The 27,135-nt window shown below is 35.1% G+C and overlaps 1 protein-coding gene across 1 annotated transcript in view; it reads right to left on the minus strand.

The window, feature by feature from the left end:
* GRIK2 (glutamate ionotropic receptor kainate type subunit 2) overlaps nt 1-27,135 on the minus strand; it is a 417,871-nt gene that overhangs the window by 268,183 nt on the left and 122,553 nt on the right. Inside the window, exons 2-3 of the mRNA XM_064447555.1 lie at nt 15,293-15,460; nt 11,068-11,325 (exon numbers count right to left, since the gene is read on the minus strand). Of these exons, the coding sequence (XP_064303625.1) occupies nt 11,068-11,325; nt 15,293-15,460 (426 nt within the window). The remainder of the gene's footprint in view (nt 1-11,067; nt 11,326-15,292; nt 15,461-27,135) is intronic.

Genomic DNA, 27,135 nt, shown 5'->3' on the forward strand with positions numbered 1-27,135 from the left:
AAGCATTAAGCCTTTTATGTTAGATTTGCCATGTTTTTCTAGTCTCCAGCAACGTGTGATGTTCCTTCACTTATGCGACTCTATTATGATATGCCTGAGTTGAAATACTGTTATTCAGTTTTCTGAACATGTTTTTGAACATTTTCAGAAAGCTTTATCTTTAATTCAGTGTGACGATGGTGACAGCAATGACAATTAACAGTCCTGGGCATTTCAAAAGAATTCTTGTAATAGTGTGAAGTATGATCTCTCAAGTGGCTGACATCTATAAGCAGTGCAGTTTAATGAGGGTGAAGAGGAAAAAAGAGATCTACTACAGTCAAAGGACAAAACAGCCTTTGTCAAAGCCATCAGAATCAATGACAAAAGAAGCAGTAGAACAAGTTAGCAATTCCTAGCCATATCATAGGATTATCACTATTTATCAAAGTATACAAAACTAAATAAAAAAATAATATCTACTAGAAATCAAAATGGACTTGGTTGGAAAAGAAACATAAATGAACATTCTAAATGGGAATTTACACTAGGTAACCACATTTATTCCTGGAAACAAAAGCAGTTATATTTTCGCTAAAAAAAATATAAAAGTGCAAGAAAGAAGAAAAAGCTGAATTCAAATTAAAATGTATTAAAATGGGAATATTTGAGCTGAGACCAGTGTAAAACAATTCATAAAGGGGTTGACATCTCAGCGCATTTCACAGTGTTCCTCCAACCGGAGAACAAAATATGTAATACTGAAGTAGGAGTAGAAGTGTAGTTAAGTTTGGATAAATTTGAGTTTAAATTTATGCCCCACGCAAGACGTGATACTGATTATGTCTCCATTTTCCTGTTTTCAGTTTTCACTTAAATAATTTTCCCGTCACATTTTTCTGAAAATAGTGAATAAAATTTTCCAATCTTCATGAAAGAAAGAATTATTTTGATTTTAAGTTCCCTAGTGAATTTTCTGTAAGATTTAAATTCTTAAGTTTATTCAAACCCACAAAAGCAAAACAATTTAAGGTGCTGTTTGAAATACGTTCATTGTTAATGCAAAAATTTCTGAAAATGTTACATCCACTTCTGTTCCTTAGGCTTATAGAAAAAAAAGTACCTTATGGATTTATTTTATTTTTATCTTAAACCTATAGATTTCTTTTTTATAATAGTGTGTCTTGTTGCAGTAAGTCCAAATTCAGTTCTTGGCCAAAACAGGGCAGGGTCTGTCATAGATATTTTCCTGAAAGATGGGCTGGACTTATGCATTCTGTTTACTTTGATGACATTTACTTTTCTTTTCAAAGAAAATAATTAAAATCTCCATTGATTTATTCTCAAAGAACTACTACAGGTCCATTTACCAAAAAGAATAACAGAATTTAACTTCTTTCTCTTCATAGAGCTAGCTAAGACAATTCTTAAGTTCCAAACTGCGAAAAGACTAAAAAAGTTTGAAAGTGAAATTTTAACTTCACAACATCCTCTTTACCACTGGTATTGTCATATATCACTGGAAAAATATTTCTGAACTTTACTGAACAAATGGTACAATGGCATTCTTAGGAAAGGAATACACCAAACCAAATAACCAGCTACATCCAAATACTACAATTAGGTTTAGCACATAACTACTAATTGTGTTTTCACTTTATCACTGTGCACAGCACTTTAAACACTCTGTACTTAAAAGATACTATGCAATAGGTAATCAGTCTGGAAAATATTTCTTCATTCTCCAAAAATAAGTCAAAATTATTAGGCCTATTAATTATCAGAATTCTACCAACTCTGAGTTCAAGGAAGGCTTAAAAATTTATTGTCTTTAATAAGAAGATTCAATAAAAGTGTGGGTGTTTTACAAATGCTGCAACCTCTGTCTGACTCAGTGACTGAACAGATGTGGAACAGAACTGCTTACCATTCCAGCTGATATGCATAGGAAGCCTCAGTCTGCTTTGTTCCCCATGGCAAATATAGCCCTCCTTTACATATTCATTCCATTCATTCCATTAAATAACACAGAATAACCAATTATTAATTGATAATAAGCAAATTTGAAATACACAAAAATATTTTCATTTAACATGCTGTGCTAAGATATCCCATCCCACTCTGTATCTTTGATAAGATTTGTATACAAGTTTGTTTATTTGCAGAGAGGAGTACCACCCAGCCCTTCAAGAACAACCACTACTGTGAATTCTGCATCTGCTTTGAAGAACCAGAATAAATGCTAGTTGAAATTGCACAAGGCAAAACAGTAAACTATGCAAAAATACACACAGGTATAGTTTTCATCTAACTGATATCTAATATAAATCCAATTTGAAGAATCACTATCAATGGAATAACTTAATAGTAGTTTATAATTTAGTATTTCTGCACATTCAACAGAGACATCAGTCAGCATCAGTGATAGAGAATAGTCCTGACAGTGACCTTAAAAGGTCACCCTTACCTGTCTTTTCTGTCCTCTCTAGCAAAAGCAGTATGAATACATTGCTATTAAAAAAAACAACACCCAACAACAAAAAAAACCAACCCACAACCCAGCAAAGAAACAACACCGAACCACAAAACCTCATGAGATGGAGTTTACACAGCTTTTCAAGGATATCTGTTATTGCGTTCTAACGTAAATGTCCTTAGCTAAATCATTTCTGCTATAATTTTAAACATGTCTCTAACTATGACATTTAACATAGAGGATAGTTTATTTATTTCCTTTTGCAAGCCCATTTTGTCTACTTGCCCTAGACTAAACCAACACTCTTTTAGTCTCTCCTCCCAGGTCATACATTCCTAAGCCTGTGATCTGAAGAACCCTCATCTTTCTTGAGTTCTGCTGCAAAAAACAATGTAATATGGTGTGATGCTTTTCTTTTACAGGTTAAATTGGAATTACCTGGGAATTTTTTACACATGAAATTCCAGGTCATACATCTGAGTACATTATGCTTTCTTTCTTGTAATGCCATTGTTGGCTTATCCACAATGAACACATCTTACAGTTCATAGATAAATATTAAAATACTTTAACACAAATCATATTTTCAAGAGTATTGTAACTTCTGAGTATGTAATTTGTATACTCTTCATACCAGAAAATGAACCTTTTAAGTATATCTTTTCAGATTTGCAGTAAGCCATAACGAGTCTATTTATGCCTTATTGCTCTTTTTTTGCATCCATTCGACAACAGTTGCATAAGCAACCCATTTCTATAATTTGCATATAAGAATGTCACCTTGAACAGTATGACTTTCTTAACTCAATATTTATCACATCTACTGCATTTTCCTTATCCACAATGAGAAAGTTTTACATTATTTGCTCTTGATAAAGCAAACTTGATAGTTATTCATCACTTTGAGACCTTTTAAGTGTTTACAAGTAAATAGTTTATTTTTCCAGCACTTTTCCAGGAATAGAAATTCAGCTGACTGATGTATATTAAACAACAACAACAACAAAACAACAACAACAAAAAAAAAACCACCAAAAAAAACCCAACCTTCATACTACAACCTCACTTTATTCTACCTAATTTTTAAGAGATTCCAAGTTAGGAAAGTAGTTATTAGGAATAGTTAGATGATTTAGATGTTAAATGAATGTAACAAATGAGGATAAATATACTTCAAAATTAGACCAAATATCTAAGTTGGGATAAATCTGATCTTGTCTACCTTTTCCAGACTTCTAGAACATCACATACCATCCATAAATTCTCAAAAGGTTATTAACAGATCTAAGATTACTTCATTTTAAAGTTTTTCAAAAGTCTCTTACTCAAGTGATTTAAAAGCTTAGCTCCCTTGACAACTGTTGTTTTGTTTTATTCGATTTCATTATTATTTAAGAAATCATCAACTGATCTGAATCTTCTTTGTTTTAGATTCCAATTAATTCTGTTAGCAGAAATTCCAGTTTTAATGACATTCACTTTCTTGACTTCTGTTCAGTACATTTTGCTGTTTTGCAGTCTCTAATAGTAAACCATTATTTTCCATTCCCAAGCACTGATTCACTATCAGAAATATGACAAGAACATCTCATACATGGGCATTCAGTATTTTCAGTATTGAAAAAATAAACAACATACATTATAACATCTCTCTAAGAATATTGTAAGAACTGTGTCCTTCTATACTCCTTTTCCCAGTAAACACCTAGTCTGAGATATTTGTTGATATTAAAACCTTGCCTTTGATTAGTTTTGTTAGATTATTCTAAAGAAGATGGGAAGAAAAAGCCTTGTCCGCTTCATTTTCATGGTTTAGTGTTTATTTAGGATCTTGATCCACAGCAATGCAAATCACAATAATGATACTCATTTGTGCTTTTTATAATTACACTGTTGCTCCCAGCAGATGTCTCTTACTGTACTGTGGACTAAGCACATCAGACTATCTTTATGAAATCTCCTTATTTCTGCCTGTCATCCATTCTTGAGTAAACTTTACCTTTCTATATCAAAATTTCAAACATGAAATATATTCTACTGCATGCAAGCCATGTCAGTTTGCAAGTTTCTGTTCACCATGATTGAGGTCATGTCTTCTAATCTCAGGTGAAGTGCACCGTTACAGTATCAGTTGTCAAACATTCAAATACAGCGTCCTCAACTCATTTCATTCCTTCTCTCTTGTTCTGCTAAGAATAGACCTTAGTTATACGGAAGTGTTTATAAAGGAGAACGGCTTTTCACATAAATTGAAATGTTGCTTAATTCATTTACAGAAAGAGAGATGAGCAAGCCTTTTCAGACCATCTCATCTTCTATCCTACTCAGTTGCCTGTTCTCTAAAGTTTCTTGAACACCTTTTGTCATCTTTATAGTGCACTATGTATATTCTGCTTAAAGAGAAATTTTCTCCCTAGCCAAGATTTACTTTGAATCACTTACAAGCTTTTATCCTTAAAGCTTTAGCAATATTGCCCACCTGTCATCACCCCACATCCATTTTACCCCCAGCATATTTAATTCCCCTTAGTGTAAATTTACATTAAGTTCAAAGGTGAGTATCCTTTTTTATTAATAGCACAGGGAAAAAAGAAGGGGAAAATACCACACACACACACCCCAAACCACAAGATGTAAGATATCTGGAAATAAGTTATGAGAAATATAGAATAGAATAGTTCAGTTGGAAGGGACCTACAACAATCATCTAGTCTAACTGCCTGACCATTTTAGGGCTGACCAAAAGCTAAAGCATGTTATTAAGGGCATTGTCCAAATGCCTCTTAATGACTGTCAGGCTTGGGACATTGACCACCTCCCTAGGAAGCGTGTTCCAGAGTTTGACCACCCTCTCAGTAAAGAAACGCTTCCTAATGTCCATTCTAAACCTCCCCTGGTGCAGCTTTGAACCATTTCCACGCGTCCTTTCACCAGGGAGAAGAGCTCAGCACCTCCATCTCCACTTCCCCTCCTCAGGAAGCTGTAGAGAGCAATGAAGTCACTTGTCAGCCTCCTTTCCTCCACCCTAGACAAACTCAGGGTCCTCAGATGCTCTGCATAGGGCATCATGCCTTCCAGCTTTGTTGCTCTACTCTGGACATGTTCAAGTACCTTAACATTCTTTTTAAATTGTGGGGGCCAGAACTCCACACAATACTCAAGGTGAGAGCATAACAACGCTAAATACAGCAGGAATAAGATAATTTTAATACTGGTCCCAAGAAAGAAATTGCAGTTTTATCTATAAATCAACGGTACCTGTACACCACAGTAAAAATATCAACAAAACAGCATCTTTTCCATTCACTTGAATTACAGCGCAGGGTTCAATACTGAAGACCAACACAAAACATTTTTATTTCTGAAGTCATTTTTTCCAGCTTTTACTTTGGCTTCTGTTCATAAATGCAACAGATTTTTGGTGTTTATACTCATTCACCCAAGACCAAAACAAATGTTAATTAAGAAAAAACCCAGAACCCTGTTTATATCAACTTGATCTGCATAAAGAATTAGTTGGCAATACAAGTTCCACTATAATTTAAAGGCCCCAGCATTTAACTGTTCCTGTATTCTTTGCTTTGGAATTCTCTGAGATTCACAAACTTATTTAGAATTTATCTAGTCTGTTTTCTTTAGCACAAAGATTAGAATATGTACTTGAAATTAAGTTACTGTTTTGAGACCAATTAGAATCATTAGGACATGCAGCTGATCAACATACTGCCATTTTTCCACTTTTCTTTCCTAAAGACAATTGACTGTAGCAAATCTGTAAATCTGAAAGGACTTAATTAGTATCCAGGGACAGTTTAGTGGTATTTAATTAACAAAGAGACCATAAATTACTGTAAGGGAAAAAACGAAAACTAACCAACGTCTCATTACATCCTGCTAGGGTTTTTTTTTTAATGGGAAATTCAGTTAAAAGGAATATACTTTGCCATTTAGAATGATCACAGGAAGAAATACTTATCTTCAGACTAGAAAGAAAAGTGTTCTAGAGCCTCATTCCAATTTTTTGTCTGTACAACAGATGGACTACATTAAAAAGAAGGCTTGAGAGCTAAAGTAAAGGGAGAAACTAAATTGTGGCAGGAAGCAGCATATAGCTATTATTTAATGGGAAAAAAAACACCAGGTGCAGGAGTATTCAAAGACAGATTCACAGAAAAAGGACTCACATATTTTTTCCTTCCTTGAAAGAACAGACTCATCTACCTACTGTCACAATGCCTACTCCATAAAATACTACCAGGGCAGAAGGCTTTATTATAATATTAAAACCTTTGCCCATTCTACATTCATTTTTATTTCTATTACCTTATCCCCACTGTAACAGATTGCACCTCTTCTTACTGAGACAAGATAGAATTAACCTTTCTAGTTTATTCATCTACTTCATCCTATTTGTAGAGCCTTGACTCTTCCTTATTACGCTGGATTCAACCTGATCTTTGCTCCCTTCAGTGTTATTGATCATATCCCTTTAGAAGCATCTCTGTCCCTATTTCAGCATGACACAATCTCCATTTTCTCCTGTGCCAAGTTATCCTGCTTTCCTCATTACAGGCTCCTGAACACAGGGCAGGTCTGATCAGCGCAGAACAACCCAGGATTCTGAGGTCCATAATGACAGAAGGAGCAATAGCCAGACTCCATAGGTTAATCTCCTCTGACTTAGCTATTTCTGTGTTATTTTTCTGGGGAGGGTTGGGGACAGGGTCCGGTTGCTATACATAGTGCATGAAAAGCAACTTCTTTGTCTTTTCTCAAATTAGTAGCAAGATGTACAGCTATTCCTCCACACAAGATACAGGGAGAATACTTCAGTGAGGGAGACAACCCGGTACTGGCTGTTCTTTGTGGTAATCTTTTAGATGTGCAGATGTTCATTATTGCAAAGTGAGCCTGGGATTCCAAATCTCGCTTATTTCAAACTGGGCTCTATAACATGGACCGACTTCCTCTATACCACACAACCTCAGTTCAAGTAGGATCCAGATCAAATGCAAGTGATGGCAGTCTGTTTTGCACTTATCATACGGATGTTGTGAGGGCAGCTATACTAAGGATTGAAAGGGACACAGACACTATGGAAGACTGCATCTACACTTAGGTAGAGTGCCTCATGTAACATCATGAAAATGCTCTGCTATCTATTAAAGTCACATAACTGGCTTTCCTTCCTGTAAGACAGGGGCATGGGGGATTACATACAATTGGACACAATGGTGCTATCAAGAAGCAGCAGAAGTGTGCACCTGAAGTATCAGTCTGCAGCGCATTCCTGGGAATGACACATGTGCCTTTACTGACTGCAGCATCAAATAACCACACGGCTTTTTCTATTTGTGTTTACTCAAGAACACATACCCTATACTGAACGAATGACAAACATGGACACAGCTGTTATTGGAATGCTTTGAAGTGAGTGAGGTAACTTTCCTTTATTGGAGAAGTAAAACTTTCACAATTCCTTAGAGAATTCATAAAACTGAAGCCTAACAATTAAGATATAAAGACATTTTTAAAAATTAAAAATAATAGATAAATAAATAAATGCTTTCCCTCAGAATGGACCTGCAATCTTCCAGGATTTTGGCATATTAGCAACTCCCCAAAATTCATCTTAAGAAGAATCCAGACAGAGTTTATGTATGTTTTCTACCTTTTCTTCCTGTCTATAATAAAAGTATCATATCCCCTTGTATCCATGTTTATAGAGTAATAATAGAAATACATAAAGTAAACTTGTCCCCCCAAAAATATTTATTTTAGCAATTAAAAGAAATTAGCACTGTATCTGCTATACCAACACATGATTGTCTTGACCAGGATGTGCTTCTGTGAATTGTGCATTCAGATAAAGGAAATCCATAATGCTAAAATGATCATAAAATAAGGCGTGCATTGTCATCCTAAACAACTTTTCAGTAAAGGAGCGTAAAATGTGGATTATTAGACAAGAAACAAAGGAGGGAGAAATAAGAATGATATCCATCTTACTTTAAGGATTGACTGGCTAAGTGGAAGAAACAGATATAAACAGTGAAAAATGTTTTGTATCCGTTGCCTTCATTTTAATGTGATTGAAATTAAGTCTTAAATGGCACAAAGAGTGTTACAACACAGTTTCTAAATATTAGCTGAAACTATCATATTCAGCTTCAGCCCTAGGGTCACAACTAAATGTTTATCTTATCCCATGGCACGAGGTAACCTCTTCCTCAGCTAAAGTAACTACTTCCTGTCAAAAGGTTCCTCTCCCTCCATCCCTTGCCTCAAAAAACACCAGTTTGCAGTTGAGCTCTAACAAGATTTAAACTCTACTTCAAGATTGACAGTTCCCCCTAGCTAAGAGTTGTTCCCTTATGTACTTCAAAGGCAAGCATTGCTGTGGACTTCCCAGCAGTGAGTCCCACTTCTGAAGTCTTTGAATTATCCATAGGAGATGCTACTAACAAAGAGAAACTGAGAGTCTTAAAGAAGCAGAATTTAAATTTACTTGAAGCAAATGCCACAAAAAAAAAGAGAGAGGATTACCTTTTTAAAACTCATTCTCTTTCTATCTCTTCAGACAGCAACAGATTTCAAGAAAAGAAGGATGTTGTAGCTGGGATTACTGTTTATCAGCAAGAACAACCAGTACCATAATCTAAAGGGTTTAGCCACTCCAGAAAGATATAAAGTGACTATTTCCTGAAATAATTCTTTATGCTTTTTAAGTAAGCTGTATACCTGAATCTCCTTATTCATTGTCATTTTTTAAAAAATTTATTTAAAAAGAGCTCATGTTCTTTTTTTCACTCAAATGTTTACAGTAGTCATGGGTAGATCAAGTAGATCACAACATACACAATAAAAACTTCTTTTCCATTTTCATTCCTATTTCTACCTATATCCTGACTTCTAAGTATACTTTTTGAATAGATCGGGTCTATCATGGCCGTTAACAACATAGCTTTCAAAAAGCATTGAGTTAAGAGAGACCATTAAATGTGAAATATTTCATTAGGTTAATTTTTTTGTGTGTGTGGGAGAGGAGAAAAATACTTGAAAACACTGAGCAAAGTAGTTTCAAAGTGTTAAAACATACCACTTTTCTGAGAGGCCTGTTTTAAAAGGTAACCTGTTTATTGTAAAAACAGTTAACCTCCAAGTGATTTCAAAGAAAGCTAAATATTTCCAGTTTATGTAAACCTAAGTCTATAACTGTTTCACTGAACCCCAAATTACTTTTTAAATCATAATTTAATAAAAATTGAGGCTTTTTTCACTCCTGTCCTGTATCAGAACAAATTAAAAAAATAAACAAGCTATGTATTTCTTAATAGACATTTAACTCAGTACAGTTAAAGTTTAAACCAGAAGTCTGATTACTCAAGGCTTTTGGTGACATCAGCCAACAAACTTTTAGGGAGGCAGCCTCTAGACTTCACTGCCTTGCTTTTTTTTAAAACGCATGAAGTAAAAAAATCAGCTATAAATAATTTTATGCACTGCCATCTCTGTTCCCTCCTCACCTTTTCATAGCTATACACACATCTTATTTGAACTTAAATAGCAGGCAGGCATTCTGCCTTGCTGTAACTGCTCTTTATCTAGCAGTTAGTCTTCACTACAGATAGCCTCACATGTAACATTGTTTGTTGATCTTATTTTTTTATTTCAGATTTAGATAGATAGTAGCATTATATAACAAGGGTATTAACAGTCTTCCAGTTCACTGAACCATGAGAAGGGTTTGAGGCTCACCATGCTCTTTTCCTGCCAATGACAGTTCAACCAGCACAGAAGTTACCAACACTTCCAAGAAGATTAAATACATCTTGTTTGGCTAAGTACCCGCCTTGTATCTTCCGTTACAGATTTTCCTCTTACCATGGTGTTAATTCTGACCACCACTAGACAGACCTCAAATCAAACTGAAGTTTTTAAAACAATTTTCAAAGGTGTCACTGTCAAGGCAAAACAGAAGGGCAAAACAAATTTTGTTGAGGGTGAGGTAAGGGAAAGGTAGAAATCTGGTATATTTCTGCTGGCAAGTCAGGAATTCATTTTTATCTTGTGTAACTCATTTGCAAAACAACCCTCCAATTTCCTTTGGTTTCAATTCCTAGCAGCTAAAACCAGGGGTCCTTCTGCAATTCTCACTGAAAAAAAGCAGATACTGAAATTCCAAACAAATATGACATCTGTTTTCTAACTTAAGTAATGCCAGAAGCAGCACTAGAATTTAGGTCTTCTGCTTCACCAGGGATACTGGTACATCTTTCAAGATACCATATTTTTCTTCAAAATTTAAGTTTCAAATAAAATCAGAAGACATAGCTGTTAGCAACTGTTAAAACACTGCAGAAAATGCAGATAGAGCGTGACTGATTTATTGACAGTTGTGAGCTCAAACACTCAGAACTCAGCAACTGAAGCATACTTAGGAGTATACTTATGCTAATAAATCCACATTTTGTTATACACTACCTTGCCAATAGAAACTCTTGTAATTTAGTTAAGATTTCTTAAATTAAGAAATATGAGTAGCAACACCCCTCCTCCTTCTCTTTGTACATGTGAATATATCTGCACATAGTCTAATGCTTTAGCCTTACCAGTGCTGTCATCATAAACAACAGTAACTGTTTTCCACTTGAAGAACTGCACAAGGTCAAGGATGGCACGGCTGAGTGAAGAGAAATCTGGATAGAGGCTGACATAGAAGGAGTCCTTGTTGTCTGACACCTGATGTTTCCAGCGGGTCTGGATATGTGGAACACCCAAAGCGTTGCAGATGGATTGCACAGCATTAGCTGAGGAGCTATGGGATGGTCCGAAGATGGCAGCCACCCCAAGGGACAGCTGATCGCAGGCTGAAGAGGAGACAGAAGTCTGTCAATGATGAGAGGAAAGAAGGCAGTGTGCCAGAAGGTATTGCACAATTCATATTAAACAAAAGGCACTCCGTGCAATAGAACTTTGTTGCTGACAGGGCTCCCTTCTTCTATAACAATTTCACTTACACAGATTTCAACTTCAGAATATATTTCTAAGCTCTCGCTATGAGCTGATGAATAGCACTTACCATCAAAATAGTGCTCAGCTACATTTAATAAACACTTCTATGTCAGTGGAAGTCAAAGGCCAGCAATAGTGCATCTTTTAAAAAGCCCTGACAAGAGAAGAGTTTTATGCTGCATCTTACATTTGGAAAAGAGCCATATGGGCAGTATTCTAACCTAGGCTGTTTAACTGTTAACTTCTTCCTCAATCAATCAACATTATTTCTACTGAGATCCTAATTACTCAGAAATTGTATGTGTTAAGTAGATTCTAGTTAAATATCAGGCAAATGATCAATTTCATTGAAATGGTCATTGAATTTCTGTATCTGAAAAGTAGGCATATTGACTAGCAAAATTTAAAGGTCAACATTTTTCTTAAAAGAAAATTAAATTTCTATCTGCTAATCAAAAGAATTCATGGTCCCTTCCTAAACACTGGAAATACTCCATTTTGCTACACCTATATTAGTAGATAAAACTGTCCCTGAGGGTCACTGACACAATAGTGCTCCATTCAAGTGGCTTAGCTCTCCTTTTTCCAATACAGGGAGGCCCTGCCTATACGGTGCATTAGCAGTCTCTGGTCTGTATTACCTCCCACAGTACACTCCAGTATTATCTTGTGGAATATTGTTTGGGACATCTCACAAAGACGACAGGAAAATTAGTCAATATTGCAGACCAGTGTTTCAGCCCATGCATTGCCCCCGCTTTGATCACTACCATAGACATAACCTTTATGAGTATGCAGTTGTGAAATGCAACAGATTCTGTCTTCTAAGAAAACATCCTATTTGGTAGAGAGAAGTAATGAAAGGTATCTCCCTAATCCATTCTAGACGAGAGTATTTGTATGAGGTTGGATTAATTAATATTGCTACTCCACCATCAGTGTTCCTAACAGCTGAAGAAACAAGCAGTAGAAACACATCTTGCTGCATTACTTTTCTCAGCAAGTCAAAAGTATATTGTTCTATTGTGCACAGCCTTTTCAGCATGGTGAAAACATTGCTAAGTCTCTCAAGTGCATTCCAGAAACTATGCTGGCACACCTTTTTATTACTGCAGAGCACCGGTGATTTAAGTGAACTTCTCATATACATACAGGATATGCATTGCATTTCTGAGCATCGGATCAGGGCCTAAATGACTAGCTTGATAAAAAAACATTTATGCTAATATTGCCCTTCCTAAGAGTAATCAACAAGCTTTATGCAAATGTCAGTAAATGGGATCACTAACAACAGCAATAGCTACCAGATGGCTTTTCAATGGGCTTTTTTTTTTCTCTGTTTCTGAGATTTGAATAATGCAATGCTTTCACACGTGATTTAATATGGCACTGGCTCTATCAGACGCATACCAATTTTTCTAGTGCATTGGAGGGGTATTCTGTTTGCATTTACATTATTCTTCACTGAAACAGTATCTTGGAAATATCATCTTGCCTTCAGGTTGCTCTTTCATACAGTACCTTTAAGAATCCATTAATATTTCATCTCTATTCAACTTCAAAAGTATGTGTTATTAAGAGGTCTAAACAGGCTATTTTTGATGCAGCGTCTGCCTGCTCACTAATGGACATAATCATGAACCACAAAATGAGTCAAATGCTTAAACCTCATTGTTAAAACTCTGATTTTGAGCCATCATAATAAAATGAACCATTTTATGTTAGCCTTTAGCCTTTGATTCTGAACTAAAGCACCTGTCAGCACAAATGTAGTTGGCTGTATTGTGAATTGATGAAGCAAAAAGCTATTAGCACTGGAAGATTACACAGATTTGGATACAGCCTGACCAGTTACAAATACAGAGTTGTATTCTCATCCAAGATGCAAGTGGGAACAATGAATATATACAATCTATTCAATATATCCAATCAATGGCATATTGCCATTCTGACTTCAGTTGTTACAGTCTATCAAGAATTACCAATATCATATTAGGGCTAGCTTGCACCTTCAGGCAAGCCCCAAGTAAGGACTAAAAATAGTTGTATTGTCTCAGGAAAGGCTTAAAGAATTAAAAATCGCAAAATAAGTTTCTCTGCTCTCTACATACTCCCTCAGGAACGGAGATAAACGGTCCCATTAAATTTCACAAGACAACATGTGCTGGAGTCAGGAAGCAGTTGAATTTGGAAGATGAGGAAGAAAGGAGAAAGAAGGGGCCAGAATTAAGGATCAGCCCATTTATTCACTGTTGGCTGAGATGGAAAGAAAAGAGTAGTCTCTCCCAGAACCTACTTTAATCCATCATCCAATCCAGCAGAATAACAGCTCAAAATACTTTGTTAACAGTGCTGTTTGCATCTTTCTTCTTCCATACACTCTCTTTTGCAAAAAAAAAAAAAACAAAAACATCTTGCTAAGCATAAATATTTAGCCCATGATATTTTTCAAAAATCAAAGCATCTTACAATAACCAAACTGTGTGTATTTCTGTACATAGATTCTGTTTTCATACCTAACAACAGCCTATATTAGATTTGTTTGTTTATCAAATTATCAAACCTGTTTTATCTAACAGGTTAGTAGGATTAACTCTGTATGTCACAGCAAAAGAGAAAAAAAAATCACATAATTTCTAAACTGATTTTTTAAATCAGTGTTATATTCCACTTTTAAGATGTACTTCATGTACATTCATCCTGACACAGCAGCTTTTCCCTATGTAGCATTTCTAATGTGGCATCAAATGTTTTAATTCATATTAGCCCGCCATAACACCAAAAATCTCTTATTGTGTAAAGCTTTCAGACTTCAACACTTGGGAATGGCAGATCACTTGGCAGATTTCGGCTAGAAACCTGTCATAAGAAATGCAAGTTCACCTCTGATTCTTTCACTCTTTTTATTTTCTTGTTAAGGATAACATTCATATGAAATTGGCTCTGCAATTTATATATAAAAAATGTTTCTAAAGAATGTGCAATGCAGTGCAAAATTCAGTCCTACTGAGTTCTGACACCAGGCTTTTTATTTTTGCCTGTAAATACACATTGAACTTGTTGGAGTTTGTACTTTCTAGGATATGGCAATGATGCAATACAACTTGCATCTATTGTCATAGACTTGAATGCAAAGAAATCTGAAAACTTCAATTTTTGTGAGAATTAAAGATTTTAAAATTTAGGAAAAATGTTCAAAATTATTTTTAACTTTTAATTTTTCTTTAAATGCATCTTTTGTAGTTAGGAGAAAACTGCTGAACCCAAACCTAGGCATTAAACTGATAGTAATATTCTTAAGCACAGACTTAATATTTAGGCTTATTTTCATGCCTTGTTGACATAAGATGCACAAAATTATAACTACTTGTTCCCCTTTGAAGCCCACAACAGATTAACTATATAAGCCATTCGTATGTTAAAGGTACTTGTGGAGATGTACTTAAAGTGACTGAATGCCTAAAAATGAATTGGAGCCTTTTTCCAGGTTCATTAGAATTTGGGGGCATTTGGCATTTTCCAGAACAATGTCTGGAGATAGCATTTTCTCACTCCAAATGAGTTGGTCTAAAAAAGACCCTAGTCACAAAGCTCAGAAAATTTTATTTTGCATTTTAAATATTTAAAGGAATAAATTTTAGACAGGGTCAGCAGTTACAATTACAGCCTTCAAGGGGTGGTCTTTAAAGCAGTTCTTTGATGTCAGCCACAAACTTGTACAGCCTGGTTGCATATGGCTTTATTGGACAGACAATTTTTCAGGTAGGTAAACCAAGTGAGTCTTAGTTGCTCATTAAAAAATTTAAATATGCAAAAGGTTACCTTTTTTGGATGCTTCAAAACTGTCATAGAGATTTATCTTTTGGGTGTCGTATGTTAATGTGGTGTTTGGCAGAAGAGTTCTGTTTCTGTTGATTGTGTTCACAGCAAATCTGAAGGCTAATTCTTCTGCTCCCATTGGACCAGATTCCACACACTCAAAAATGCCTCCTGGTAGTGGGAGAAAGAAGAAAGAAAAAAAACAAACCACGAGTAAGCCAAACATACAAGAACATCTTTAATCATCAGTTTGGGAAAAGATTCATCAACCTGAAATTTTTAACTTAATAAACCTGATACAGTGCAACTCATGAAATTACCTCATGGTTTTGGTGTGGTTTGGGTCAAACTATGAATAACAAAGCAACAAGTCAAACTTACCTTAAAGAAAACCTGTTTCGTTTTTTTCCATACAACGTTCATTTTACTACTGTGAATAAAAAAAGTGTGGCAATATAAACTCACCACACTACTTAGAAGCAAAATAGGAGAGGGATGAAGAATATGTAATTATTATTTTACAAAGTTAAACTTGAAATTATTACATTTACCCCTTCCAGATCAACCACCACCTGTGTGTGTTGCAGGGGGTAGGGAGATTTCTGAATTCTTGTTTTCTACTGCTCTAGACCAATGATACAGCTATAATAAACAGGCGAGTTCACTGCAATTGCAACGTATAAAGGATCATGTTACTGGCATCCCCCCAGATTGCCTCCAGAAATGAAGATATGTTGATATTTTAGCATGACTGTGTTCCTGAGTTGATAAATATGCTAGGCAAAGTGTTCAAATTAAGCTCTCTTGCACTGAGTCACATGTACATGCTAACCTCATTCTCAGCAAACACAGGAATCTAAGCAACTACACCCTGCACAAGCTCTATCATGCAATGGAAGAGTGGTCAGGCACTGGACAGGCTGCCCAGAGAAGTGGTAGAGTCGCCATCCCTGGAGGTATTTAAAATACGTGTAGAAGTGACACTTCAGGGCATGGTTTAGGAGACATGGTAGTGTTGGGTTGATGGTTGGACTTGATGATCCTAGAGGTCTTCTCCAACCCTAATGATTCTATGAAAGCATCCCAAAACAAAGCGTACTGCTGGAGTAGGACATACCTCAAATCATAAGGAATTTCTAGAATGCTTCTGAGCCTGCCTTAATCTTAAATGAAGCAAATAAGTTTGTGAAATGGTGCTGTGCTTCAGCTGTTCTTTTCTAATTAATGAAGTACCATGGCCCATGAAATGTAAATTTATACATACTTTGAGGTAATATCATTTACTCTTGGGTCTGGAAAGGCCAAGGATACAGTGGCACTAAAAGTAATTTGAAGATATTTCCTTACTATGGTGACATGGAATGCCTCAGAAAAACACTCAGCATCCATATGATCCTTATGCTAACAGCATCTGTCAATACTAATGGATGGCCAATAACCATCATCTGAGGATCACCAGTCGCACACCAGGCATTGTATCTGTGCAAATAACATGCTTCATTCGCTTTCTCCTAACATGTGCTTGTTCATTTCCAAAGTAATGTTGCTACCTGGCTTTGTATTTTCTAAAAAATTTTATTCAACACTCCACTAATTTCTCAGCAAACAGCTCTCAGAATCTGAATGTACAGGAACTGAGTCAGGCTGAACTTCACAAACTACAGGCAGTTTGTAAAGAGTCTTTTTGAGCAGACAAGTAGATAAACCATTTCTAAAGCAAAAAGAATGTGTGTTTAGTTATAAACTCTTTCCCTTTCTGCAAATCTCCTGCCTCCTCCAACGTGTTTCTTACTGAAGATGTTAACTTTTTCCTGCAGGTGAGCCCTTAAATTCCTGGTGAGAGACCTAGGAGCAGATGCTCAAATAATAATAATTCAAAAGCACAAGCGCTAACCACTGAGATGAGCTGCGACTAAAAATTGTTTAAACATTAGTCATTTAAAACTGAGAATGAGGCACTGATGGGAGAGGCAGACACTTAAACATTTAGATACCTAGGGAAATAATCCAAACTGATTGACCACTGAATGTATAAGTAATCAGTAACCAATATTAACAATACCTCAGAAGCTAAAGCAAAAGAAACTTGGAAACATTCTGGTAAATATAGGCCCACTACACTTTAAAGCTGAAAAAATGACCATGTTTATTTGCACTGTAATGCAATCTTAACATGAAAGTCAACCTACTGCTTTTGAAATGAATGAAGTGCTCTGTTCAGGAAAACATAGTCTGATAGACAAGATTTTGTGCTGCTTGAGACTTACAGCATTTAAACACTATATATCAAACTATGACATATAGGAGGATCCTATTTTGATTTGGTGAAAATATTTAAGTATCGCTGTAGAAACCTAAAAATTAGTGAATAAATGATAAGTATAGCTATTAAGAGACACGAAATATAAAAAGATGTTTCCATTAACATGATGAAAATTAAGATAGGTTTTCCTAATGCATCTGGAAAGCAGTTATTCAAATCGTGTTTGAATAGACCAGTGTCACAAAAACAGTTATTAAAAAAAAATGTTATATCTTAAGTTACAGTGGATTCATAAAGAGAAATAAGCATTACAGTATCTCTTTCTTCTCCCTGAAGTTTTAACATTGGAAGACTTCTTCCTTAATTTCAATGTCTGAAGCTCAATACAATCTTCCTTCTTTATTCCTGCATTTTTCATTCTGCTTATGTCTAAATTCTTGAGATGGGGAATTCATTTTTAAAGGTGCAGCCACAACTCTCAGCGTAAGATAAAATAAAAATAAAAATTGATTTTGACCTCTCATATCTGGGTAATTCCTAACGATAGTGAGAGTCCATTACATAGTAAGACAATTTTATGAAGATGACAAGGTCTTTCTTTCCTGTGAGTGGCAAAAACATGAAATTTCCCACATGCACCATTCAGTGGTTTTTTCCTTCACTCACACATTCTCTGTCCCTGTGATAAATGTATCTCCTGCAAAGCTGGCAGCATATGGTCTGTCTGCCTCAGGGTAAATTTCCATTCTTAAGGAAAACAGAGGTAGAATATCCTCTTTCTGTTACCCCATGAATAGGATATTTTGCTAGGAGGAAGGAAAACATAGCTTCTGATTCCTACTCTAGAATATTTTCACATTTTTTACTAGACAGACACTATATTAAAAATAAGAACCCTAGATGAATATAGATTAGACCATATATATTTGCAGTTTCCCAGCAGTTTTCTAACCTGTAGGATGTCAAACCTCCACTAGGCTCCTTTCATTTCAGTTTTATGCTATTTCTGTAGCTGTCTGCTCAAGCAGTGGGGGAGGAACATCCCATAATTAAATATTTTGGATGCTGGCAGGTGTAGGTTCATCTTAACCTTCACACTAAGAAAAGACTCAAATCAACAGGTTCTCAAAGTGCACTGTGACCTACTAATATGCAAAATGGATTAAAATGCCAGGTTCCTCTGTGGTGAATAACACCTGCTAGCTTTGACCAACCTAATACTGCGCACAAGGCATCTCTGTTTTTTAATTGAACTTCTAAGCTGTTTAAATTGAACTCATACACTGAGCAGAGGAGGATCTTAGGCAGACACAGGTCTGCATTCTGAATATCAGAATACAGTCACAAAACAGATCCTCATTCTCCAGACAAGAGCCCTTTTAAGCATTTGTGGAGTCTATGCTTCAGATATTTTCAGGATGCTCAGCAGAGGTAGATAAATGAGTTCAGACATTGACAGGAATGGGAAGTTTTAAAGGGTGCTTTCTCCAATGCTGCATAAGATGCAAGTAGAAACTTATCTGGTAACCTTAAACTGCCTTGGTCTTACCGTTATGTTCCTGTATTTGTTACTGAATATGTAAATAATAGCAAAAAAATATACTTTGGGTATTTTTAAGGAAAATTATGTAAATCCACCAGCTTAATACTGGAAGACAAGCCTCAAATTAAACTGCATTTTTTTATAAAATGGAAAGGAAGTTAATAAAAAGGATTGGCTTTCCACTTCAGATATACTAAGTTATAAAGGCATAGTAGTTTCCAGAAGCTGTAATAGCATACTGAGTCATGTGTTTCCCTCCCAAGCAGGCTGTTCTTCTCTACTGCTGTTGTACCTTGTATTCAGGATAGCCTTATCAATAATCAAATTGAGGAATGCACTGCATGCTCTCAGATAAGCAGACAGAAGAATCATAAACCTTGCCATTGACATGTGGACAAGCAGCCAAGCCAATGCCTTTCTCTGTCTTAACAGCTTGAAAAATGCAGGTGTTGGGGTTGGTCTTATTTTTAACACAGTTTATAGATCCGTAATAGGCAGAAACACCTGTTCTCATATACAACCAGCAGCACATCCTAGAGAAAATGGATGAATTGTCACTGCTACCTCAAAACAGAGACAGAAAACTTAAAAGGAGTACTAAAATGTGTATTTAATACTTAGCTTGCTTTAATTGCCTCATATATGACTTCTTCATTTACAATGTTAATGATATGGCAGTTCATCTCTGCCCTATAACAATAATACTAGGGAATACGGCATCACGTAGTTACAGCTCAATCTGTAGCTCATGAAGTTTTATTGACTGTGTACAGTAGGTGACTGCTGTATAGCTGAACACTTCAAGATTTTACTGTCATGATAACCACTTACCAAAAGCTCACAAGATTTTAGTAGTGATCATCACCTGAACAATCACAGCGATGTCCAATGTAAGACAGGCCAGATCAAACCGGGTATGCAAGTGCAATTGTAAAACAATCTTTAAATATTGTGGGTTTTTTGCAGTGATATCCAGGGTAGTTCAGATCTCCTATTAATCTTGATATACTAGAACTGCTTTTACTGAACCTGAAATCCACTAGGACTTTTTATCACTGTCGTCACTATTGAAAAAAAACACTTACATGACTAAGTTCTTTTACTATAACCAATAGGGGTTTTTGGAAACAGACACCACTGGAAAAAAATTATAGTAATATTTTATCAAAAAGGACAATATGTAGTGTCTAAAATAGTATAAGTAATGTAGGTGTTCTTATTATCTTGCAAAAATCACTAGATGAACACAAGTACCAGAACAAGTTTTTTGTAAATCTTTCCTTCTCTTACATATGGAGAACATTCGAGAGAGATGCATGTCATAACACCCAAGTTACTGTTACCTACTTTTTTTAATATCAAAAAATCTTGATAAAGATCTCACACATACACTCACTAGTTCTTAATAACTATAATTTTTTAACATTATAGCCATATTATCATTATCATGCACCAATCTGTACAAATTTACCAACGGCTATGGAGAAGGTGTTTATTAATACATTACAAAAAATAACACCAGTCACATTGTGGCATGAGCACCATCTTTTTAATGATACAGTAACTTTTAAAATATAAAAATGTAAACTTGTATCTTAATTAACTTTAAAAAGGTGACTGAGGGCCTGGAAAAAAATTGTTTTTAAAAACGATTGGTCTTGCCCATTTCTTCCCATAATTTTACTTTAAAAACATACAAATATGTTTAAGGTACACTAATAATTTTTTATGAAGTTATATAGGAATAAAATTATTTTGTTTTTTCTTCCTTAATCAATACTTTGAATATAAGAGAACTATGCTGCCCAGATGTAATCCTGATGTGTCAAACAGAAATTTCTTATTCTGACTGATTATTTCCCACTCAGAAACCATGAACTCTCAGACAGTCTTTATTTAATTAACCTGGAAAAATGGGAGAAAGAGTAACTGCTATCTGTGAATAAGGTATCTGTGTTAAACAACTTTTCTTCAAAAGCTTTTCAAGAGAATATCCAGCACGTCTAACGGGTATTATACCATTAAAATGTATGCTTATATCTGCTGTGTTCCAGTTTTGAAATTGGCCATTTGGTAATCAGAGCCAGTGATTATGTAAGGTGGTACTACATGTAGAGGGATAAAAAGTGAAAAGCATGGATGCTAGTATACTGTCAACATTTCTGGAGGTGGAAGCAATGGCTTTTTGGAAGTGTGAAGAGACTAGAGTTCTCCAAATACAGGCATAGCCAGAAGGCGGTGAAGAGGCTTATCCGAAAAGCCGAATACCACCGACATGGCGTGGATGATACTGGGAGCAGGAGTCATGGTAAGTGCTGTGCTACAGGGACTGATCAGGGTTGCTGGCTGAAGGCATTTTAGCCTTAATCAAGCGTGCTATGGGCTGTACTAATAATCCTGTTTCAGCTCCTGTTATGGATTGTAAAGCTACAGAGGTGGTTCAAAGACCTCTAAAGGTTGCCATCTTAGACATGTGTTTCCCATAAATAGAGAACAGAATTACATCTTAGCCACTTATTTCTGTCTGGAACAGGATTTAAGAAAACTAATTGCTTTCAAGCAAGATATTAAAAGCAAATGAAAAATATTCTTCTTTACAAGCTTCTCCATAAAACAATGCAGTTTAATTATTTATATCAATTTAGAATACAGCAGTCTGAATCTGGATGATACCATACTTTTATTATTCCTTTTCAAAATCATATTGAAAGCTTTCTGAACCTCACAACAGGAAAAAGTTTAAAAGGAACACTTTACATAGAAAACTCTGCTCATTTGTCTTTGAAGTCCTTCTTAGGTGGATAAGACACTGTGGGAAAAGATGGTACACCTCAGCAGTATCCTTTTTCCATACTGAGTGTACATAGGGTTTGGAGGAGGGAGGCAGGACCTGGAATTTCTCGGGTTTATTTTCATTGCCACTGATGTCCTGTATGACCTTGGACAAGAAGCTTTTATAAAACATAAATATCTCATCCCAAAACAGATGTAACAAACACCTCAACACTGCAATAGAGGCACAGCTATTGGAAAACCACTAACATGTTTTGAAATGAAACATGATTTATGTTAAAGGCATTTGTGGAATCAGTGTATGAAGGCATGATCACAGAATCCTGCAAATCTTGCACTATAAAATGCATAGAAATATTACCTTCAGCATCTAAGTTCTCTTTTGATTGATATTTTAGTGCAGTCGCATGAAATGGCAACTTTAAGACACATTTCTCCTAAAAGAATTTGAATTATTCACAGATTTAAGACACATAAAGCAATATATTTTCTTACTGCACAATACATAGGGCGCTAAATATCCAGTCAGTGTTAGGTTTATCCAGTTAATTTAACGTTAAATTATATATCAAAACACAAAGAGGTTGTTCTGTTTTTCTTAAATGTGAGGAAATAATGAAGGGTAACATAAGGAAGTAATAAGCATGGATCTCATTTGAACAAAAGCTTCTTTATCTTATAAAATGTGAAAAGGATTTTTAAAGGAGATTACATACAAATGACAAGGATCTTTAAACTGTATTTTAAATATAATTTGATGCATTTTAACATCTTCTTTAAGTCAGATGTGACAAATACCACATGTCAGAATCTTACCTTTCATCAGCACAGTTCCAAGTATGCTTTGAAAACTCATAAATAAAATACTACTAAAAAATTTACTAGAACGGAATATGCAACATCCTTATAAAACACAGCTTCTGATAGCATATCTGTTTATGAATATTACTCCTTTCAGTCAGAATATCAGCAGAACATGACTAAAAATGACAGGCAAAATAAGAACACTTAAACACATTCATCTACTGTGTTAAAATGTACTATCTGTAAGATTTCTTCCCCCTTTAAGGATATACATTAGCTTCCTCAGACATGCTAAGGAAATTATTACGGAATACACTTGATAATTTCAATGCAATAATCACATTCATGTAATATTTAGTCTCTCATGACCAGCAGTAACAAAAAGAAACAAAACACTAAATTAAATGTGACTACAAAAATGGCCTCTGGAGATTTTGCTAAAATGTGCTTTTCATTACTTTAGCTAACAAAATGTTTTAAACTCTCTGAAAACAACACACTTCCTTCCTTTTTTTCTAAACAGAGATCCAACACCCAGATAAAAAGTTTTTCAGTCTCCATGAGGAAAACTTTTTTCTCCAAAACTTCTTTAAAGAAGCTAATATGCAAACTTAAATGCTGAGGTTTGACATAAACATTTTCACAAGGACTAATGCAGACGTTCTACATGTGTTTATAGGCTTCTTACTAGGCAGTTACAGTCTTCAAACTTCTCTGCTTATAGGTTTGAAGATATACAAATCATAGAACATTTCATTTTATTCTGGAAAGAGTCATAAATTATATTAGAACACTGACAAAAACAGTTTCCTAACCTCCTCATACAGAGCATAGATAAATGTTAACAATATTGCATTAGGCCAGGAGTTTTTATTCACTGAATGCTACTCATCCACCTTCTCAAACTTTGGTTTGTGTCTAGAATAACAGTTGAGAAGCCAAACTGTACACAGACAATGAAGGAAATTTTACCCAGGTTTTCTCTTGCTTTTAAAATAAAATATAAGTGACTCATGAAAAATAAGTAGACATTAAAAAAGTAAAAGTATTTTGAACTTTAGTCCTATAGTATTAAGCTATTTAATACTACTATGTCCACATGCAAAAGCTGGAGCAAAAGGAACAATTTTTTTAAAATATATTTTTTTATTAGTTTTATTTTTTTAAGGTAAAGAAGAGTCAGGTAAGAATGTAGGTCTCAGAGTCAGATCCTATCATTGTAATTTTTCAAGAAGGGCTTAGAAAAGTTGCGTATCTAATTTCTCCAAAGGAATCCACAGAACCTGTGGTTCAGCAGTTACCAGGAATCACTTGACGATTCCATGGAAAGTTGAAAAGTTTCCCAGGAGCCATAGGCATCTGAGCATGTAGAGAACTACCGCTGTATAAGGAGCTCATGCTGGGATCCCTCAGCGTATACAGATGAAACAGAAAGTGCCTAATCTTCACAGGAGTCAGAAGGCTCTTAACTGGTAGAAGCAGCTCAAAGCACAGCCTACATGGAAAGACACCTTCAATTAAATATACTGCTTGTGATTATATGCTTATTAAATTTTTTTTCAAGTAAACAACGTGTTAAAACACTTGCCTATAAAGCAGAAAACTCTAAGCCCATATCTTTCACTTTTCAGAACAGTGCCCTAACTAGCAGGCCATATACTGACGTACAACAAAATTTTCACCTGTGATTGAAGATAGGCTGCCATATAGACAGGATTTTTCAGTTTGCAAGATCCAGAAAACAAGAGCAAGCCTGAAGTTATCATATACTTCTGCATACCTCTGCTGGGTATGATGAAATAGAAGCCAGCACATGATTTATAGGTCATTTGCTTCTTTTCCAATCATTTTCTTGTAGAAAATGCTTAAATTGAAAAGAAAGTCAGGGTTAGGAGTCAGGTTTTCTTCCTGAGTACTCTACAGTCCCAGCCTGTACCTTCCAACTTGCTTTCTTATTTAATCCTAAGCTTCCTTCTACAATATTAGTGCACCTTACCGGGCTGGTGTTATACAGTTAGGTCACCTTCTGCTTGCTCTTTCTGGTCAAGTAATTCCTATGCACCTTCAGCATAAAAACGTCGGCATGTGCTAGCCGGAAGTACCTTCAGAGCCAATGCCCGGTTATCCAGCTAATTTGACTTACCCTGCTAAGACCCAGAGCTAATTTAAAAGCAGCAAAGTAAGCACTGCAGGATCTAGCAAATGAGAATCACATAAAATGCATTATAATTTTGTTTCTAAAGGAAAAAGAGATTCTCACACCTCAGGCCTTTACAAATCTTCAAAGTAAATAACTTTCATTTCCTCCTTCCAAAATTATCAAGAAACAAAAACTGTATTGAAATTACTCACAAAATCTTAAAATTACAGCACATCTCATAAAAAATCAATTTCACTCTTAAAATAATCACTAAGAGTATAAGAGTGTTCAGTCTCATGGCTTTGAACATTAAAAAAAAGGTCAATAAAAGTTTACTTGCAATCACAAAAGACTAAAGCTTGGATCCTGCAAATGGATATCAAAAAAAAAAAAAAAAAAAAAAAAAAAAAGCAGCCTGGCCTGAGCTGCTGAATGCCATGACCTCTGTTAAAGTAAGTGAAATTTGCACATCAAGATGGCTGGGTGTCTAGATCCCTGATACTTCGTAACACTGCCATGTTACAGTGCATGAACTGGAAGAGATTATTTTTTCCATTCTGTCCTTAAAGATCCCTGAATCTTTTCCAGAAGTAAAATGTATACATGATTATCACTTGCTTCAGGGTGATTTTTTTTCTTTTTAATGCTTAATATTTAAATATTCAGGAGTTTGTAGATTTTTAAGTGATTAAAGCAAGTTTAAAAACCGCATTTACACATTTTTTTTCCTTCTCTCAAGATTTTCATAGGCAGAATACTTCAGTAACCTGAAACAATTCTTATTAAGTGTATTATGTAATTAAAAGACGGGAAAAGAAAAAGGACCTACCTAGGCTTAAAATATATATATATACACACACGTGTACACAAATGTAACAGAAGAGATGCAAAGTAGCAAATATCATTCTATGAGTAGTATGAATTGTACGTACTTTCACTATCCACAGATTAATCTGTTTCATAAGTGGATTTGGTTTTTTAATAGATCTTAATAGTCATTCTTTGGGCTAATAAAATAGTGTTTACAATTATATTGTGGAGAAAGGTGCTACAACTGCTTATTTGAAGGACCCATATCGCTATTATTTAGTGAAATAATTTTTCTTTCCACAGATACTTCAGACAAAAAGGAGAACTGTGGTATTTTTGCTGTGCATAGGCAAAGTAACCTCCAAAGGATCAACAAAAATTTGTTTCTTAATGGAAAAAAGTCGAACTCTACAAGTGTTTCTCCATGATCCCTGAATAAGCAGATGCAAGAACTGGTAAATCCACTTGTTTAGCAGGGAAATAGAAGTAGTGTGGTTTTGTTTTCTAAGGACTGTATATATGAGATACAAAATAATGGTTTCTTGTCCTGCATATGGCACTGTAAAGTGAGAAAAAATGAAGTTTTTTGGTTATTTTTATATTTCAGGAAAATATTTTCTAATTTTAGTTTGCTACATCATGTTTTACATTACTGCATAGTAATGTATTACTACTTCATAACACTGCCACATTGCAGTGCATTAACTGGAACAGCTTATTGTTTCCATTTTGTCCTTAAAGCTATTAAAAGATAGATTTTCTTCAGTACTGCTTGGAACATTTAATCTTTTCAAAGTGTTTCCTGATTGCATTACAATTAAACAGTTTGAAATCACTGCTATAGAAATGCTGTGGAATAATAGGAAAAAATACAATAGTAATAAAAGAATTAAAACAACAAACATCAAAATTAGACTGATGGAAAAGTTTTAAATGTGACAAGCAATTTTTGCTGTTACATTTAAGGATGTTTCACTTCAGTACTCAAATGTTCGGGTTCCAAAAATGTTTGGACTAGAGAGTTGTTTAGAAACTAAGTCATTATCTTTTCATCTTAGTAACAATCTCACCAAAATCACTTTTGCCAAAAGTATTGCTACCCTTGTTAAAATATGGTATGTTCTACTATGGGATTATGGTTTAAATACATAGGAGCAATTTTCAGAAGACTAAGGTGAGTTATTGAATATTATTTGGAAAAATCTTCACTATTCCTCTTCATAATGTACCAGCTGCTTGGATTGCATAGGAATGGTATTTCTGAATTCTCTCAGTGATGCCCTTTTTTGACACTTCAGCCATAGGAGAAAAAAAAAAAACAAAAAAAAACCACAAAGAAAACAAACATATGTACTGTGAGTACAGAAACAAGCAGAGTATGAGCAAAAAAGTATCAGGTGTTGATAAAAATTCCAAGGAGCCAAAAAGACACGGATCTGTAGTGAGATTGTTAAGTGCTAATGTGGATAAAAGAGGAAGCTAAACTATATGAA

This window comes from Phalacrocorax carbo, chromosome 3 (genome assembly GCF_963921805.1).
Source record: "Phalacrocorax carbo chromosome 3, bPhaCar2.1, whole genome shotgun sequence".
NCBI classification, from domain to species: Eukaryota; Metazoa; Chordata; class Aves; order Suliformes; family Phalacrocoracidae; genus Phalacrocorax; species Phalacrocorax carbo.